The sequence below is a fragment of the Falco peregrinus genome, chromosome 7 (assembly GCF_023634155.1).
Source record: "Falco peregrinus isolate bFalPer1 chromosome 7, bFalPer1.pri, whole genome shotgun sequence".
Taxonomy (NCBI): domain Eukaryota; kingdom Metazoa; phylum Chordata; class Aves; order Falconiformes; family Falconidae; genus Falco; species Falco peregrinus.
Genome location: NC_073727.1, coordinates 10,469,624 through 10,488,940, shown reverse-complemented (window position 1 = coordinate 10,488,940; position 19,317 = coordinate 10,469,624). Strand labels below are relative to the sequence as shown.

Below are 19,317 nucleotides of genomic sequence, written 5' to 3'. Positions count from 1 at the left end.
AGCATACATTTTCTTTGTCGATCTTCAAGGTAGAATTTACTTTTTTTATTATTCTCACCTGTGTTTACAAAGAAGCAGGTTCAGGTGGGAAACAAATCAGACTCGCAACCAGACACAGAAACAGCAAAAACTTCTGCCACCTAATTAAATTCTGCTCTTAGTAGATCTTCCTAAATATGTTTTGTGAACGAGTACATCCTCAGCTATCTGGCAATTCAGAAATAATACAGTAAATGCTTACAACATTGTAAGCTACAAAGAATAAACTAGAAGCAGTCCGAATGCTCGGTGCAACGGAAGCGCAGTTGCTGCAGAAACTCCAGCTTCAATGTTTGCGGAGTTTGTGATTTATGTGACCTGAATGCGGCACTAACTGGAGTCCTTCTTACAATGTTTCCTATGCCTTTAAAAAGAAAGCATCACGGCTTGAAAATGTTCACAGTGAAGTTGCGAAGGGTCTTTACAGCTCATGATTCCCCCCGTAAGAGTGAGCTGGGGAAGAAATGAATTCTCACCTCTGTTTCTGGTATTGTTTATCTGGAGGTAAGTACTATATGAACAGGATGAAAGCTGCTCTGATACATACGATAATCTTCTCACCTTCCGAGGCTGTACTAAGGATTTTACCCAATCTTAGCAAGGCTGCCTTTTCTGGACGAAACTAATAACTTGAAGAAATACTCCATATAGCGCTGTTTTGGGATGTGTCATTCTAAAGAAGGGATCTTCTGAGCACACTCCCGTGAGCCCCTGCCCAGGCTAATACTGAAGCTGCCAACGGGTTATCATTATCTTCTGTTCATCCTCCCCTGAGAAGGGAAGGAGATGAAAGGACTGACACCTTTCTCAGAACAAAGATCTGTCAGTGCAGTGTTACAGTACTGGCTCAACTACCTCCAACCAAGAGATGCGCTTTTCATGCCTTCAAAGACACAGGTGGTGGACAGGACAAGATCTGCACACAGTGGAGATGGAGCAGCAGCAAGGCAGAGATTGTTTAAGCCACCACCTCAGATCAATTAACCACACCTGTATCATAAGGGATGAAAGTTTGTCTAAGCCATCTTATCTATGTCACCTGCTTCCCAGCTATCTCCAGAACCAGGAGCCCTAACCTACCTTTCAGTGAAGCTTTACTTCCCATGGGATGAGCCCTCCACGAGTCCTCTACACATTAGTTCAATTAAAGGCACTAGAAAAGTTCCAGTTTACAAGCAAGTTCTTCACTGCTTTAAACTAATAAGCTGCTGATTTGATAGCAGCTTAGACTGGGATTTTTTTCCTGTCTCATTCACCATCAAAAGCTGACTCATGTATCAGCTTGCATCAGTTTATGTTCAGGTTATTCAAGTTACCTTGTCGAGGTACAGCAAAGCAGCTGTAGTGACATATTCATTGCAGTTTACAGGTGGTTTTTTGTTTGGTTGGTTGGTTTTTTATTCCATTTAGATAAAATGCTTAAAAGCCATTTCACTTATACCCCAAAATGCACTTCTAAAACGAAAAAATCATGCTCAAACACAATTTTGTTTGTAATTAGTTAATTAAACAAAGCAGGTTCGTTACCAGGCCCTACAGCCTGTAAAATTATTTATGAAATCTCAGTCTGCATTTTACAAAGCAATTGAGTGCATGATCAAAGCAGCTTTGCGAGGCAATGATCTTGTGTTTACTGCATTGGTTCGCTTGCAAAAAAAGGTGATTAATTTATTTACAACAGGTTTCTCTCTAAGGCTGACAGGATATTTTCAATTGCAGAGATGCAAGGAGGAAGGAGATGTCAGGGATGGTTGGGAGCTTTAGTGACTGGCTTCACAGCAGTACCAGTGACACAGGAGGCAGCATTTGGCTCTTGTTGTTTCAGTAGAAGAGGATAAAGCTCAGAGATTTCTTCATTTGCTGGACTGGAAACCATTTGGCAGAAGATGAAGTTGCCTTGATAGACCATAACGTTCAATTATTTTGACGACTTAATAGCTGTGTGGTCATTGTGATCTTAGTGCAAATACAGAAGCAGTGTAAATGAATTGCTGTTTAATCAATGGAATAAAACAATTCGAATACGTTGTTGTATATATGTAAAATGACAGGTAAGAAGGGGAACTGCACCACTAAGAAAGTACATTTGAGAAACAGCTCTTCAGTGCTTTCCCAAGAAGTTTATGCTTGTTAATTTTTTTTCCCCTCCCCCAAGAAAAAGGCCAAGTCAAGAAGAAATAACAAACTGTCAGTGAAGTTTTGCTTTGTAAGAATGCACCCTCTGACTTTATCACTGGAGGATGTTAACTCACCTTCTTGAGTTCTGCCTAAGTGTGCCGGTGCTTTTCTGTACTAACTGTAAATATAAGTGATCGGAATCAAATGTAGCAAAGGGAGCGATGAATTAATTATCTCCATCTAACATCAAGTCAGTCTGACTGCTGGCAGTGCAAATGGATAAATACAGAACCAAAAACTTTGAACTGTCTTTCTTCTATAGACAGCCCCCGTTCTTTTGGTTTGACAAACCTGCCTAGGAATAAAGGACACTTGACCAAAGAGTTTACCTTTATATAGTATCTGATAAGTATCCTCCGGAGGTCAAACACTTGCAGCATCGTTGCAGCGTTGTTATCAATGATGCTATATCCTTCCAGGATGTACTGGGTTCGCGTTATTTCCCATGTCAGCCATCGGAGGTTAAAGGCTGCATTACATGATAACAAGTGAGGCAAGTGCCCAGGCTTGCAGCAGCAGCAGCCTTCATTGTCTTCATCTCCTTCTGTTATAGCTTCCACTTCTCTCTGCTGGCAATATGTCCCTTGGCAGTGAGAAAAAGAGAGTACGCTGCCAGTTATTGGGGGAGGAGGAAACAAAGGACTTCTTCCAAGCCAAAAAGAAGTATGATTGAAGGCTTTATGCACTTAGCAAAAATCTAACAGAAAGAGCTACGACAACAAATCAGATGTGCCAACTGATCCATGCGCAGCAGCAAATAAAGAGCTGTACGTTATTTATTTACTATCACCTATAAAAGCCAAAGGGGCCTGATCTAATGTTCTAGGCGTTCGGTTCTGAGCTGAGTGAAACTACAGACCACAGCTTCTGCCTTAATAAAAACTCCCCAGGAAGCAACACTAAAGAGTCTTGCTCCATCAGGCACATTAAGCAAATTGATCCAAGTCTCAGTCCGCTTCTTCAAAAAACGCACAGGATGCAAACAAAGGTTTTACAGTGTGCCAGAGCACTTGTAAAATCTGGGGTTTAGCAAACTGTACTAGAACGCATGTTCCAAAAATAACATCCACTGGGTTGTTCTTTCTCCCACTGGAGCAAGAGCTACTCTGGATCAAGTATCTCTTAATGAATACTACTAGTGGCAGTATATCTTCAGGACAGAACAGCTTGCTAATTAGCCTGTTACACAGGCTTTAGATCAAAACAGAGTAAATCTTCCTGAAAAAGAGATGTTAAGGCAAAAAGAAGGCATGAGGCAGATGCAGAAACAATAATGTATCTGCTCTGCAGACTGCATTTCTAGCCTATGCTGTTGTGGACACTGGATGGCCAAGCTGAGCCTTCCAGGATTTGAAATGTATGAATGTGGTTTCTAAACCACGTAGCGCACTACAAACGAAAACCCAGGTGGACACCTCAAAATACACAAGTTCTCCAAATGCGCGAGCTCAGTTCCTGATGTATGGATCTTTTTAAAATGTACTCTCTGTGGGCTGTTGCAAAACTTAACTCTCCACTGAATTTGTACATAAACCATCTTTCAAGGCCACCTCCTGCGATGCAAGTTACACGTACGTCTGGCATGGGCCTTCTGCCCAAGGTTCAGTAGCACCCCAGGAGAGAGCCGGCTCCTTCAGCTTCCCAACGGCTTCAACAGGAGCGGAAGGTGCAAGACACCGTGCTGCAGTTCAGCAGCTGTGACCCCCCCTGCCAGGACCGACAGGCCTGTTCCGTTGTGTCACTGGCAATGGGAGAAGAATTTGGCGATGTTCATCATCTGAATGTTGGACCTGGAAAGAATAGTGTCAGCTCCAGTCCCCCAGTGTTTGCCAGCACCTGGAAAGCGAGCCTGGAGCAAGGCAGCGCCCAAAGGCCTTTCTGCGCAGCACCAGGACAGTGTCTATCCCAGCCCCATCCCAACTGCCTGGTCAACAACCTGTGGACTTCAGTTTGTACCGACAGAAGTAGCACCCAAAATATTCCTTTCTCTGCACTAAGAAAAACCTTTCAAAATATAACAAAATATGTGAAAGCATTGGTTATCACCTCTTTTTTTTTTTGCCTGGACACCTCCTAAAATGTATCGAGCATGCAAAAACATCCAAGAAAAAGAAGAACAGAAAGATCAGAAGGAAACGTGTGAGAAATAAAACAGGATTGTAGCCCTACGAGATGGGGGGCAAAAAAGATCACGTATATCCCAGTGTTCTCTGTTCAGTTTTCTGTAAGTAAAAATTTACACGGTGTAGCCAGTGTTGCTCACACACTGATATATGTATTCCTCCCTGGACTACAGAGATACGCAGTACGACAAATTATTAAATGTCTTCAAGCCTCCCAAATATAAACACCTTTCCTCTCAACACTGCCACAGAGTACAAAACATGACCTATTAGCTGACATTTCCAGTTGGACTAGACATGAACTGGACTGCTTCTGCTTCATATTTCACAGATTTCTACATGAATTAACACTTACTGCTCAACAGCAAAAAAAAAGCAACAACCGCTCTGGGCCAGTGGATGCTTTTCCGAAGTCAAGTCACAAGGCATCATACTCAAACTCAAGCAGGGAGGCATATTCCTTTGTACATAGCTCCAAAAGAGTGAAGTAACTACCCCATGCTGGTGCTGTTACTAACGCTGTGATGTTTATTTTTGAAAGTTTAAAGGTCTCTCAGTATTAAACTGAATTAAAGAGAAGATACACCTTCATCCCAGGTGCTAAATTAAGTATTACCAAATGTTTATAACTGATGAATTACACAAGCCTAATCAACAGCTGCCAGGGATCCCCTTACAACTAAGGGACCTAAAGATGGCTTTGCTCAGTCTGTGTAAGTCTGTTCTTAAATATTTTCATTTTTTCTTTTGGTATGGAAAGATCACATTTCATTCCTATGGAACGCTGGCTGTTTCTATGTGATCCCTGTATTATTACTATTAATAAATACCAAATATTATTACCATAGATTTTGTAATTACTACTTTTCTTAAGCCATTTATTTTGTAAAATACAGGGCCTAATGAGGCTGGCAATGCAAATAACAGGCGAATTTCAGAGACCCTCGGTGTCTGAGGGAAGCTGTCACCACGTGCATAACCAACAGAAGATGCCAGAACAAGTATTTGCGTTCTCAGCTAATTCAACAGGTAAAAATGTCTCCGAGTCATCATTGCTCGGTAATTTTAACCAGTTAAAAGTTAAAATTACACTACAGTGGGTGCAATTAATGTTGAACTTGGGGAGTGAGAGACATTCTAACTGAGACTATGTTATTCCAGATGCTCTGGGAACCAACCAGAAGAGCTTACATGGTCATTTGGCAGATTTATTCCAAATAATGAAATCAGGGCTGTGCTCTTCAACATCTGGCAAACGTGCACTTGCTTAACGAAAGCTGTTTGATGGATGTGGGTACTACCACCTTGGGGATTTGTGTCCGGACTGCTCGCGGAGCCACTGGGGTATCCCTGTTAAGTTTAAAGGTGTAACCTGAGCCATGGCCAGCGCTCTGAGACAACACCAAAACCTATTCCTACCATCATGCTGCTGGTCAGTATTTCCAAAAGACGCCTAGCAAAAGGACTCAAGCCTGCAAAGACAAAATGCAGGCTTGATGTCCAAGTACATGGTTCCCTCCCAATTCTTGCAGTCAGTTCTAGAAAGACTGCCAGTAATTTTCTCTCATCTTCAATTGAGCCTTACTTTAATCCATGATGCACTGGCTGGACTTCAATGCCACAGATTTGCACGTTACTGAGAAATTTCATTTTACCAGTGCGTATATCAATCCTTTTTGGTTCATTACTCTAGACACCGGTACTGCAGAGACTAAGAGCACGTGCTCAGCTTTATGCATTGAGCCAAAAGGGACAAGTCACGGCAAATGAAGTTAAGTATTTGTGTACATCTTTTACAGAAGGGTGGCCCTAAACTTTCCTGTGTATGTTAGAAGCTGATGATTTCAATGACAGCTTTTATATTGCTTCTCAAAAAATTACCGAGTTCAAGCAACTCTGAGAGAATTATTCATAAAACCAAAGAGCAGGGAGCAGAACGTGCACTTCAGTTCTGCAATATAATTAAGTGTAGTACCATTAAATATTAAAATACAGGAAAATGTTTTCACTGGTAATTAGTCATTTTAAAATCTGAGGGAAAACATTTTTTTCACATTTCTTTCTGCACTAGGAAGAAAATAAGCTCTCATGCTTCACTCAAGCTTCATCATTCACTGTGACCCTTGCTAGTACAGATGAGACTGATTCATTTGTATGATATCTAACACTGGATGGTTGCCAAAAATCCATCAATGCAAAAACATGCGCCAGCTGAACAAAGCAAGGTCAATCTATGTGAGCTCAGGAGAAAATCAGGGTGGGAACTTGGAGCTCTTTCTTATTTTCCTGACACATCAGGATTTGAGGACTGACTTGTGCTCTGCCAGAATGATCTGACCTAAATGGATATGAGAAAATTGAAACTGAAGACTGTAATCTCGCTTCAAGAGGATACATAAAATACACCTACATTAATGACCACCCAGCCTTCCAGAATTTAAGGGTGAAATCAAAGTGTGCTTTTGAACTCAATTTTGAAAACTCAAGTGAAAAGAACAGTATTTTTCGGTTCTGAAGGGCCAGAAAGACAATCCTGTAACACAATCACATGCTTCCAGAAGCAGTTTGAGTTTCTATAAAGCACTGCAGTTCAACAACACATCTAGAATGAGGACTAATTATTGCAGCTGAAGGAGGCGATAGCTCGAGCACTGGGCACTGCTGACATACAATAAGCAACTAGGGTGCAAATGTATGTAGAAAGGGCTCATAGGGCTCATGCAATAATCCCACCCCACAAACGTTAAGATGATCATAAGTCACTCTCTTACACTAGGCACTTCAAGCTTTAAACTCTGCGACCCCAACAACCAGTTTTGGACTAGGGGATTTAACTAGGTGTTAAGTCTGAGAGATGGAGCTGGATATAGAGATGGCAGCCGTGAAGGTGGACTGAAGCCCAGGGTAACTCCTTCCGTAGGCCATGCAGAGGTGTCTTCACCGATGGATGACTCCACAAAGATGCCTGGCTGCTCACCAGTTCGGCAAAATCATGCACATGATAAATGCATTACAGTGGAAGTCTCTGACTCTACTCCACCCTGCTCTGCAGCAAACCTGAGTATTCACCAAATCTGATGGATAAGGCTCCTTCTCAGGGAACACTTCTCTTCTGCTCAGGATAGCAGCTTAAGAAGCAGCACTTATCACCCAGTAGCTGCACAAAGAGCATAATTACAGCCATTGAAAGGCCATCCTCTCCCAAAACAAACCTCAGATACAGCTCCAGAAACACAGAAAAACAAACACTTCAAAAAGGAGTGAACTGAGCTCCCAAATGGAAACTCATGAACCCCAGAACTGGACACATTCTGGAAACCAGCAACAGTTTTGGCTCTTCCTTGTGGAATTTGGATCAAGAACAGTAATTTATAGGCTCTGATGGTCTCAGGTTGTTTCAAAGAAGTATCTCAAGACTTAAAAACCAATATTAATTATTCAAGCATCAAAGCTGTCAGTTATGAAACTGTGGTTTGGTTTTCAGGTGCTTCAGGTGCTTGCATGCCTGAAAAATAGCCTGGCTTTCAAGCCAGATCAGTTGCTCTGATAGCAGGCATACCATCTCTTCGGAAACCTTTCCTCTTCTTGGTCCACAGAGACACATTACAGAAGGCCAGGTGGAAGAAAGCATTCACTAAAGATGCCGGTTGTTAAACCTGCAGCTGCCAAATACCACAAAAACCTATCATGTCACCTCTTTTGGAGCACAATGCAAGGTGCCACATTTTGTTTCTGGCAAAGCTATTTTCTCAATAAAAAGGTTGCAGTGCATCCAATGACATTTTCCTTCCTTCCAGAAGTCTTCTCCAGTGCACCCACATACACATATAAAGTTGTGGAAGGGAGGAAAGGGAAAAAGGACATCAACTATTCATTCTGGTCTGTGTCACAGAAACTATTCTAAGCCTATTTGAAAATCATAGATGGCTTCCACTGTCGGAGCACTGCTGTACACCTAGAAGGGTTGTACATCATAGATTTCCTGCATTCAACATAAGGCAGGATCTTTAAAAATCCCAACTAAATCACCAAGGTTAAAGAAAGTCCTTTGCATCCTCTCTGTCCATGCCTCTAGTATTTCTGAGCACTGTCTCTGTCAGCCTCTGTTCTTTCCCACAAACAACATACTTTTGGTTTTTAACCTTCTGCCCAAAAAGATGTGTTAAAAATAGCTGCTTTTCTCTGAACTTGTAATCTATCAATACCTTTTGATGGTCTGGTGCATACACTGAACATACCTCAAGTGTGGTCTCAGGAAAGACATGAAGGTGGGCACTTTAATTTCCCAGCAGCAAGAGGTGATTTGTAAAAGTGAAAGTTGCAACCACCCTTTAAACAAAGAATGATTCTTGCTAGCGCTACGGAGCCTTCAGACAGAGAAATCAAACACAAATAAATATTCCTTACACTGGTAATGTACTTGCTGCTGTAATAAAACTATACAGTGTACACATGCACTGCAGAAATTAGTATCTTTTCTTATTTCTTAGACATCGTTACTATGCTTAAGGTGTACACCCTAAACTGGCCGCATTCATACACCATTTTGCGTGGGAAATAAGCTAGCTAACACAGAGAAAGCCCCACAGGCGATCCCATCCTGCTGTCACAGCTGCCTTCCACTACGTACAGTCACATCTGTGTCTGCTCTGCGCTTCCTCCCTTGATTCATCTAATGAAGTTCCAAGCGAAGCATGAATATTGAACATGCAACATGCAGTAACCAAAAAATCATAGCAGAGGTTTAGAAGTCAATTACATGATTGAAGAATCCCAGGCATGGGTTAGAAAATAGCTCCTCAAGATTTCAGCATCACCCTCCATAAGTTATTTCTGCACACGTAACGCCTAACTGGATGTTCTCCAAAAGACACTTTGTAGAGGCACAGACTAAACAGGAAAATATTTTAAGTCTTCCTTATTCTACAGGGAAGTTGCAGGAGCTAGGTATTTTGACATTCATCCTGCTTGTTCCCTGATTGTGGTTTTCCCCTGCCTCTTCCTTTCAAATTAAATGATACATTATGTATTTCCTCTGGCAGGCTGCTTTTAGCATACAGCTCTGGTCTAACACCGACAGCAGAGCTAAGTTAACGAAGGGCTTGATTCCCCAATACCAGTGGGGTCCACCAGTGCAGCTACCTCCAAGTTTTCACCTAGCCTGAGCTCATTACTACCCTCTCTTCGATTTTGGTAAAGGAGGAGTTGGGCATCTCCTCTGAATGCCTGGAGGTATCGAGCCTCCCCCTCCCTTTACACACAGGATCGATGACAGGGAGGCACATCCCCTCTGTCTGTAGAAAGGAAGAGTGAAGGACTAATTCATACAAGGTGCTTAATTTGAACAGGACTAATCCCCGCTTTGATGACTCTCTTCTTTCAGTCTGCTCAGTCTGTAACTTCTTACCCTGCCTGCAGGGGTTTGGTGGTTGGGGTTTTGCGGGTTTTTGTTTTCATTTAAAAGCTGGGCCAAATGCTTCTATTATATACAGTTAGAAGGGCATCTGGATCAGTCATCATTTATAATGGCAACTCTCCATTAGGTTGGACTGCAGACCGGGGGGGCAGTACCTCCTGCCCTCCATACACCTAAGTTCAGAAGACTCGGTGACCCCTTCTTTGGGCACTGCTGTGGCAGTATCGCCAGCACAGCTTTTCAGCTACCACAACAAGAAACACCCATAGGAAAATCCAGAGCTCCGCAACGCAAACATTGCTTTTAGTTTACTCATAAACAGAAAACAGTCACAGACACAGAGAACACTGTTGTCATTCATTCATTTCCAAAGCAAACATCGACTTCTTATTTAAGGAACAGCAGATTTTTAGGGCCCTCAATTAAAATTACTTGTTTGAAATTGAAGTCAAGCAGCCAAAGCTCGGAAATTACAGATTACAAGTTCCTCCTCTGGCCCTTTTTTTCCTCCTTGCGGGAAACCATTCTGTACAATGAAAGGAATCGGGGTCCTATGTGCAAAACAGTGCATGACCAGACAACTAAAAATAGGAATGTAAGATGCCGAAAGCAGAGGAAATGAGCCTAGTGCTTAACAACTGCCTCTTGACTTTGCAAACCACCATGTTCTTCCAGGGCAGCTGCATACACTCTTCCCACTTACGCAGAAAAAAATTCCTACCGTATTCAGTTGTACCCCACAACAGTCATTTGCAAGATTTGAAATGGTGAAGGACATGCTTAGTCTGCAGAAGAGATGGCTCTCGGTGCTGCCTGGGGACAGCTCTGACCTCCTGCCCCTGCAGGCAGTGATCCCGCTCAAAGGAAGCAGCAAAGAAAACCTTCCAAGGAGGAGTTGCAGCTCAGTCCCAGCTTTCACAGAGCTTCCTTGGGATAGCCCTTGGCCCAGCCCCTACAGTTCCTGCCTTCAGGTCAGCCCTTCTGGCTCCTTTTACTCAGACTCAGCGCCCCGGGGTCTGGGCACCCTTGTGTAACCCCTATGGCCCCAGCAGAACAGCCTGGCACCTTGTTGACACAAGGACAAAAACTGTTAGAGAGAGGGCATGGTACCGCAGCACAGCTTACCTGGGGCACAAGCCACCCCCTGGTGTCAGCACACCACCTCAGCGAGTCTCTGCTGGCCACGCAGCAGACTATCTGCCCACGCTTTGGAATTCGTGAAGCTTTTATTAGTGTCTCTGTTGGGCAGATCCATCCTATCTGGCTTGTGCCTGGTTCCCCTCTGTTCCTCCTACTCCGTCCTTAAGGAGGCTTGTAATTCATGTGGTTTCCCTGGCACCCATTCTGCACGGCCCAGTGGGGTTCGACTCTCACAGGGCATGTCAAATGCTACATGTTTGAGCTGTTCTCCCCTCAGGTATGTTCCTTTATTGAATCCTACATGGCTTCTCTGTTCCAAGCCAAACAACATCATAACAACACTCGCACACTCTAGTGTCTCTTCCCATAACACCTTCTCTACCCGGAGAAAATATTCCAAAAGCCGGAGAAACCTTCCTTACACACCATGTCTGCGAGGACACAAACTAACTACACGTTTTCTCTTATTCTTGGAATAGCATCATCCAGTGGGTTCAGAGAAGAGTACGGGGGGAATCCATCTCCCTCCCATTTCCATCCTTTCCCTCTCCTTCTAGTATTGGGTGCTCTCTTCCCCCAGTGACACTCCGAGGGTGAGGAGGAATAGGGGACTGGATCTGTACTGCAGATGAGATAACCTAGGTGAGATTCCCATTCCTGTTTTCCCACTGCTCTCTTCCTCCTCCAGCAACCTGCCTGTGCTTTCCCAGTTCACAGTTCGCTGCTGCTCTGTCTGCCCAGCTCTTTTGAACACCCAGCTAAGGGTGCTGTTTGCAGGCTGCCAGCCTCCTCCTGAGGAGCGTGAGAGAGACTGGGAAAGGGGATATTCTCAATGGGAACTCAGCTGGCTCTAACTGGAAACCCATGAAACACAGGGGAGGCTGCAGGGCTCAGCCCCCGCTGAATGTAAAGACCTGTTGAGCCAGCAGATGTGCTGGATCTACTCACAAAGTGAACCAGGTGCAGTACTAACACTGAACAGCGTTAGGCAATCTGCATGAAAAGGTCAATTTTCAGACGCATTTAGTTACTTAAACTATGATTTTAGGGAATACTGCAGTGCCTTGACAGATAGCACACTGCAATTTTTGAGCTTTGCTTGCTGATCCAAATGCCTGGTAATGAACCATCCTGGCTCAAAGTCAAAGTCTTCCCAAATCGCAATGCAACAAAACTACCCAGTTGTTCACCATTCAACTTCCAGTTCATTAAGCCCATCTGCTAGACCCCTGATCTTTTTATCCAGCTAGCAAATGGTTTGAGGATCCTTTCATATTTTTTTAATCTCTGTTTCCAAGGTTTACTTTTTTTGAACTGAACTGCCCAGGGATGGTGATGATGGAGAGGGACCCAGCAACAGGTGGCAACTGCATAAGGGAAAAAAAACCCACTTGCAAAACTCATGTAATTTAAGCATGAAACTGAGATTTCTTTCTTCTGTTTGCTTCAAATCCTACAGTGAACTATTTTAACACAAAAGGATGATCAGCAAAGATAATTTTCTGAAACTAGAATGCAAGTTAATGGAAACATACATAGTCCTGCTTACTGAAAACCCCAACAAATCTGAACAAAATGTCACCATTGTCCATGATCTATCACTTTAACATATATAAATACCTCCTGGAAGTCACTATTCAGATCTGCAGAAATTGATGAACTATTTTTTTCCTTTACAGAGTTTCCAGAAAGAATTATAACTGTGAGCAATCAAAATGATAGGCTGACTTAAAAAACGACAAAAAACCAATTATCTCAGAGATTTACCAGCCTGTGAAACCAGTGGTACTGTAACGAAAAGATCTGAACTGCCACAGTATTTAACTGTTCTTGCAGAACAACAGAAATCTGCATTTTTCTGGCCTGGATTTGAAAGAAGTAATAGCAAATTCCAAATCCACCCAAAAAACACTTTCCACCTGTGGACTCTATAGGGTGCTTAATGTCAGTACCTATCCCTGACACAGCAGCACCACTGCTTACCTTGGGGGCACACAAGGAGGATGTAATACTCGCACAGATGTCTTTGTAGTTGAAGAAAGCCACACAGCCAAACATACATCAGCATCATGAACAACAAGAAATCACAAGGCTGATAAACAAATTATTTATCTTCTTTCCCAGTTTCTTTTTCTTACAATCACCTTTGTACTGAACAGGTAGCTCTTCAGGTACTACCATACCGAGCTGTTTCAAGTATTTACTGTTTTCTACGTAACTTTTCTTAAGATACAGGAGGGTTATCTTCATCCCCACCACACAGGAGGGGAAGCGAACATCAATCATTTACCACAACCTGTTCACCAGCCTACAGGGCATCTGTCACAGGGCCAAGGCTGGAGCCCACACGTTATTTCCTAGTCTAATCCTCCCACAATGCATTCAAAGAGCCAGTCTGTCTCCTGTTTTCTCATACTCAACCTTGTTGAAAAGTCACCTCGATTATACACTCCTGTTGCCCGTTAGATGCTCAGCCCTTGAGCCCCAGAAGCTGTTTATTGGACCTCCAAAACTCACATCACCTGTAATTGCAAAGTGGTATCTTTGAAAGGTTACAAACCCAAGCAAGTAACCCAGACAGCCAACATGTGTAGCATGAACAAAATTTAAAAGCTGTTTAAAGTTTAGTGGGTTTAATTTCCATTTTTCTTCCTACTTTAGGGACAATGATAGACAAAAGGACAGGAGTGTGACACTACAAGCAACTGGCCTCACAAAAGCGATACCATTGAGGAAGGGGATGCAATTATCATTCCCTGAAGAGGAGTGTCCTGACAAAGGAATATACTGAACAGGCAGAAAGTGAGGTCCCTTCTGCAGCTGGAACCAGCCCTTCCTAAATAAGAGAAATATGAAGCCCTGGTCGACTTGCTTCTCCCTCTGCTGTTCTGCTGTGACAGGGACCACCCAGCTCAGCCCACGATCTGACACAGAGCGTTTTCCTGTGGGAGGAATCTGATCATATTTGTGTTTTTTTTTTCAAAGACAAGTTTTGGGGGTTGAACAATTCTAAGAACAACTTTGGGTGTTCTAAGAACTTTTTGTGGTTATGGAGGGAAAGAAATGCTGAAAACGCAACTAAGCATAAGCTAAAAGAACTGTGAACCAAGCAAGTAACTCAACATGCCTTCTTTCTGAAAGTTTTGTGATACTGTAAACACAACTCCCAATTTCTTACCATCTAAGTTTCAAAACACTGTCATTCAAATAATCACACAAAGAAGTACAGCGATTTTAGACAGACAAATAGCTGTAAAAAGAGACAGAGAAAGGTCCTTAAACTCTATGTCCTGCTATAGAGCTGTGATAGATTAAGAAGCCAAACAGGGTTTGTTGCTGTTTTTGTTGTTATTTAAATCATCAGGGTTCCTTACCTCGAAATTCCAGCCCTCTGAGCTGAAAGGTGACAAGGCCATTTCCAATTTCGATCAAGTGCACAAAGGCATTTAAATAATCCGATGCCAGAATAAAACAGTCTCCTGTGTTGTAGTTTCCCCAGCGGCCCAAAATCAAATCTCCACAAAGAGACTCCTGCAGAGATCTTGTCAAATGCTCATAAAAAATGGAGTTGAGATTATTGTCATCGTTTCCTACAACCAGAGCAGCACACATTCGTAAAGAATAGAATTTATAACACACTAAGCCATTCTGCATAAAATCCCATATTCTTTTTCATTCCTGCATAAAGATTCTTCCCCTCGCTGGATGATATCTTCCTGATACTTTATACAATCTACATTTCCTAGGTGGTTTTTAGCCCTTCAGAGAATCACACCTGAAAATTCTGCTTAATACAACCAATATTGTAAACAGAACATCAAATTAATAATTACACATATTTCAGACTGAATCAAATCATCTCTGTGTTTTACAACAGCAAGAATTTTTTGGCTAACTGAACGTCTCTGCAATGCAAATATCTACATATCGTTCTTAATTTTAGGAAACCAGAAATCATTATTTCAGTACATAAGCTTAAATCTGAATATTGTTTCTGAGATTTTTAAGGAATTAGTTCACACAGCTTCCAATAATTCTGTTGAGATTGTTTTCTTGCAGTCTTCCAGGAATTTGTCAAGGCTTTGTCCATGACTTATCTCTTGGTACTTAAGATGAGGATACATATTTTTAAAGAGGTCTATTAGTATCTTGAGAAACAATGAAACTGCTACCACTTCTTTTAAAATAGTAGCTGTCCAATTACACATTGCTTGGACCAATTGTCCAGGTGAAAAACACCCCATCACAGTCTAGAAGTGTCATCTCATAAAGGTCTATGGCATTTGACTGGATTGAAAGCAGCACTTTATGATGGTGATCTGTGAAAGGGAATGAACCTTTCACAAATGCTAACACAGTGCCACATAATCCAATGTGCTGTTGTCTTGTGTTGTACACTTTTACACAACATATGCCTGACATGAGAACCGCTTTTCTTGCCTATAATGCATCAGCATCTCACCTTCAATACTTCTATGATGCTGGTACATGAATAGACACACATGTACAAACCAGCATCTTGTAGGTGTATTTGTATACAAGAGAGTGTATGTGGATATATATGTACAGGTAGACATGCATATTTATATATGTGCATATTTAGAAGCAGATCTAAAGATCTAACATGGAGAAAAAAAACCCCAGAAGATGACAGGCTGTAGCTTCCCCCACAAATTGTTCCTCCATACAAGAGGAGGAGTGGGCACGTTACTATGCTGCCCGTCATCACCATGCCCATTATGCATCCAGCCCTGGTGTGTATGTACACGCAGGTGTGTATTCATATCCAGACACACTCAGCTATACACCTTCTGAAATTTTTTTGTTCAAAATCTGAGCAAGTCATAAAATGAATCTTTTAAGCACACACACAAAAGGAATGTTTTGCTTGAGCTATGGGGTTTAAATCATAATTAACTTATTAGCATATATAATAATGCTAAAGGTTATTGCTATCAGATGACAGAATGGCTTTGGGAAACATCTTATCCTCCTGCCTTGAAACGATAAATAATGAACGAGCACTATATATGCCCCAAACTGCTAATACCTCCCTCGCCTTCTTAGACACTCTGGATTACAACCATTTCTGCTTAAAGATGTGTATTTAATCGCACTACTGATGTAATGGATAAGGATTTAAAAATTGTGTGTGTGTATGACAGAAATATAATGCAATGATTACAACGTAAACTTAGACCTCCACAATACAAGCCCCTGACACCTCAGTGGCAAAATAAAATCGGCCACAGAAGGCTAAAGTGGAAGGAACCCATATATGAAACCCTGATCTCTGTCAGTGGGACTGGGAATTGGCATGAAACGCTGGTACCGGTTTCCCCTGGGAACGGCTCTGTCCTGCCAGGTGCTGAAGGGCATCAGCCGAGGTACCACACACTCCCTGCATCCACCCACCTGCCCAAAAATGCTCTCACTTTCCAGCCTCACAGGACCAAGAGGTGCTGTAACTGCCATGGACTGGAGCTCATTTAATGCACCGATACCCAGCGGAGAGGCCCACCATCTTTCCTACCGCTTTCTTTTACTTCCTCCTGCAAAATTTCCATGACCCCTTTCTCCCCCTTCTCCAAAAAGGTTTCTCTTTAGCGAAGAGGAGATACCTGTAAGCCCAAACTGCCCAGCAGCAGGGCACTGTTAACCTGCTGCTTTTTCCCAAAACCTTCCCCTGCCCACGGCTGACCTTTGAGTCTAGCCAGGGTGCCTGCTGCGTGCTCCGCACGAACGGCAATCTTACTGGTAACCGAGCGACTCAGCCCAGCAGCCGCCTGCAGCTACACGCAGCTGAAGAGTGAAATTACTTATCAAGTCACAGAATCACAGAATGGTTGGGGTTGGAAGGGGCCTCTGGAGATCACCTAGTCCAACCCCCTGCTAAAGCAGGTTCTCCCAGAGCAGGTTGCACAGAATCACGTCCAGGTGGATTCTGAATGTCTCCAGAGAAGGAGACTCCACAGCCTCTGGGCAGCCTGTGCCAGCACTCTGTCACCCTCAAGGAAAAGAAGTTCTTCCTCATATTTGGAAGGAACTTCTTATGTTTCAGCTCATGCCCATTGCCCCTTGTCCTGTCGTTGGGGTCCACTGAAAGGAGCCTGGGGCCATCCTCGACACCCACCCTCAAGAGATCTTTGTAGACATTGGTAAGATCCCCCTCAGCCTTCTCCTCTCCAGGCTGAACAGGCCCAGCTCCCTCAGCCTCTCCTCATGAGGCAGACGCTCCAGTCCCCTCATCACCTCCGTAGCCCTCCGCCGGACCCTGCCCAGCAGTTCCCAGTCTCCCTTGACCTGGGGAGCCCAGCCCTGGACACAGTTAACTCACACGACTCAAACCAGTGCTCTGCTACATCAGCTTCCCAAGCAAATCCTCAACGGTGCAAATACATCAAATTTTGCAAATCAAGCAAAACACCCAAACTCCCAGGCCATACCTGCATCCTTTTCGATCTGAATTGCCAGTCTGGTGTTGGAATGGTCCGATCTTTTGGTGCTGGAAATAAAGACATGTTGTACAGCCAAACCTTTTTTAAAAAAATAAGATTCTCCCCCAAACACAGTTTTATATTCTTTTTAATATATCTTCTTATTCTGTGTTTCTACCATTACGCTGTTCACACTCTAATCCACTCACCAGTTTACTCCAAGTAGGCACATAAAGTTATTTCAGTTCAGTACTGCCATTGATATCATAGTTTATCACCACACAAAAGTGTCTGTGTCCCCTCCTCTTTCCCCTCCAATTCTTTCTTGCCCATTTTCCTTCTTGTGGGGCACAGTCTGTTCAGAATTTGGCATCTGTGATAATACACAACACTATGTACTTAAATAATTGAACTGGCTCCAGAGGCACATCAGCCAGGTGCCACTGAAACGGCGAATAGAAAGAATATTAAATCAGTCTTTCTTCCCTTCAAAGCCTTAAGGGAAACAGCTGGACGCAAGGGGTTTTCTTTGCGTAAAAATATTTCTGTGGGTGTATTAACATCTACAGAAAAACAACAAAAAAAAAATCACTTAAGTTTCATATTTAGCTAGGCAGCTATGAGAGAGTCCCTGCTCATTCTTGTAACTTGAAAAAGAGAAAAACACAGGGTCTTAGTCCAGACAGACAGTATCCCTGTCTCTGTTATGGATGACACTTTCCCTACTCAGTATTTTCAGTAGGAGTGGAATAGAAATACTGCAGGAAAAATGGTCACAAAACAGAAAGTGACTAAAAAGTAGATTGGATTGAGCTTTTATTCCTACCCCTACCAAAAGACACTAACAAGGTCTGAAAAGAAGGGATGAGCAAATCACTACGGGCAAGCTTGTGTCCAACAGAAGGGAGTGATCATTGTGGTGGCCAGAAATATTCCACACCAGCAGTCCAGAGCATCTCCCAAGCATCCACCTCCCAAGCCTTCAGGGTACAAGTAAAAGCCTGGTTTACAGAAATGCTACAGTAAATTTAGATTTCCCTGAAATACTGCTCTGGCAGTGGTACTTTAGGATTTCAGGACACTTCATTAAGAATACTGCCTTGAAAGTTTTGCCCTCAATCACTAGCTTTAGCAGAAGATCTATCAATCAGATACGTAAATATTATCATTTTGGAAAACGGAGTTAAAGCAGAAAATGGGAAAAGACAAAGCCATTTTCCCTGAATAACACTCAGCATAAGGTTACCTGCGACAACGGTGAGAGTCTCGTCTGTTCAACAGCCAACAAATGCAAAGGAAAAGTGCCTAGGTGCCACCTCTCCCAGCACAGGAACCAAGGGAGACACCCAGGCATGGTCCTCATCGCGTCCCTGGCTGCACTGTGATGAGGGCAGCGTGGCCAGGTGGGACTGGCTAGGGTCTGACTCACTGGGGTGGGGGGCACAGGGCACAGTGAGGACCTTGAAAGGGCTGATGGCTGGCCAGCCAACTTACAAAGCCCGAATTTAGCTACTCACTACGAGAACTTAGCCATGCCCTGAGGAAGACTGTGCCAAAGAGGGTGTAAGTTATATGGGAGGCTTTCAAACAGCTTAAGTGACGCTGAAAAAGGATGGTGTAAACCCTGTAAACCCAAGGTAACGTTGTCTTTGAAGCACAGCAGAGTCTCTCTGGGAGTCTGTCCTCATCTCAGCAGTGACTCCCAGGATTTTGTGTCTCAGTATACCAGTTCTTTAAAAGGCTGGAAGTTTCTGAGCTGAAGCTATCAGCTCATGCTGAAGCCAGCGGGGAGGAGGATGCTGTTGATGCCCCTAATGTTAGAAAGCCTTTTCATCCACGCTCTGCAGCCTCCCGCAAAAAGCTGTGGAAAACTGACCAACAGAAAAATTGCACAGGCTTCCACGGAGTAGACAGAAGAGGAACAAAATTGCTTGACTGTCTCTCCCTACCAGCAACTGATTTTTGCTTTAAAAAGGCACGTTCT

The 19,317-nt window shown here is 43.2% G+C and overlaps 1 protein-coding gene across 1 annotated transcript in view; it reads right to left on the bottom strand.

Annotated features, from left to right (window-relative positions):
- The window catches only part of PCNX2 (pecanex 2), a 159,735-nt gene that overhangs the window by 23,725 nt on the left and 116,693 nt on the right, over positions 1-19,317 (bottom strand). The window contains exons 24-26 of the mRNA XM_055809946.1: positions 17,343-17,401; positions 14,271-14,486; positions 2,547-2,800 (exon numbers count right to left, since the gene is read on the bottom strand). Of these exons, the coding sequence (XP_055665921.1) occupies positions 2,547-2,800; positions 14,271-14,486; positions 17,343-17,401 (529 nt within the window). The remainder of the gene's footprint in view (positions 1-2,546; positions 2,801-14,270; positions 14,487-17,342; positions 17,402-19,317) is intronic.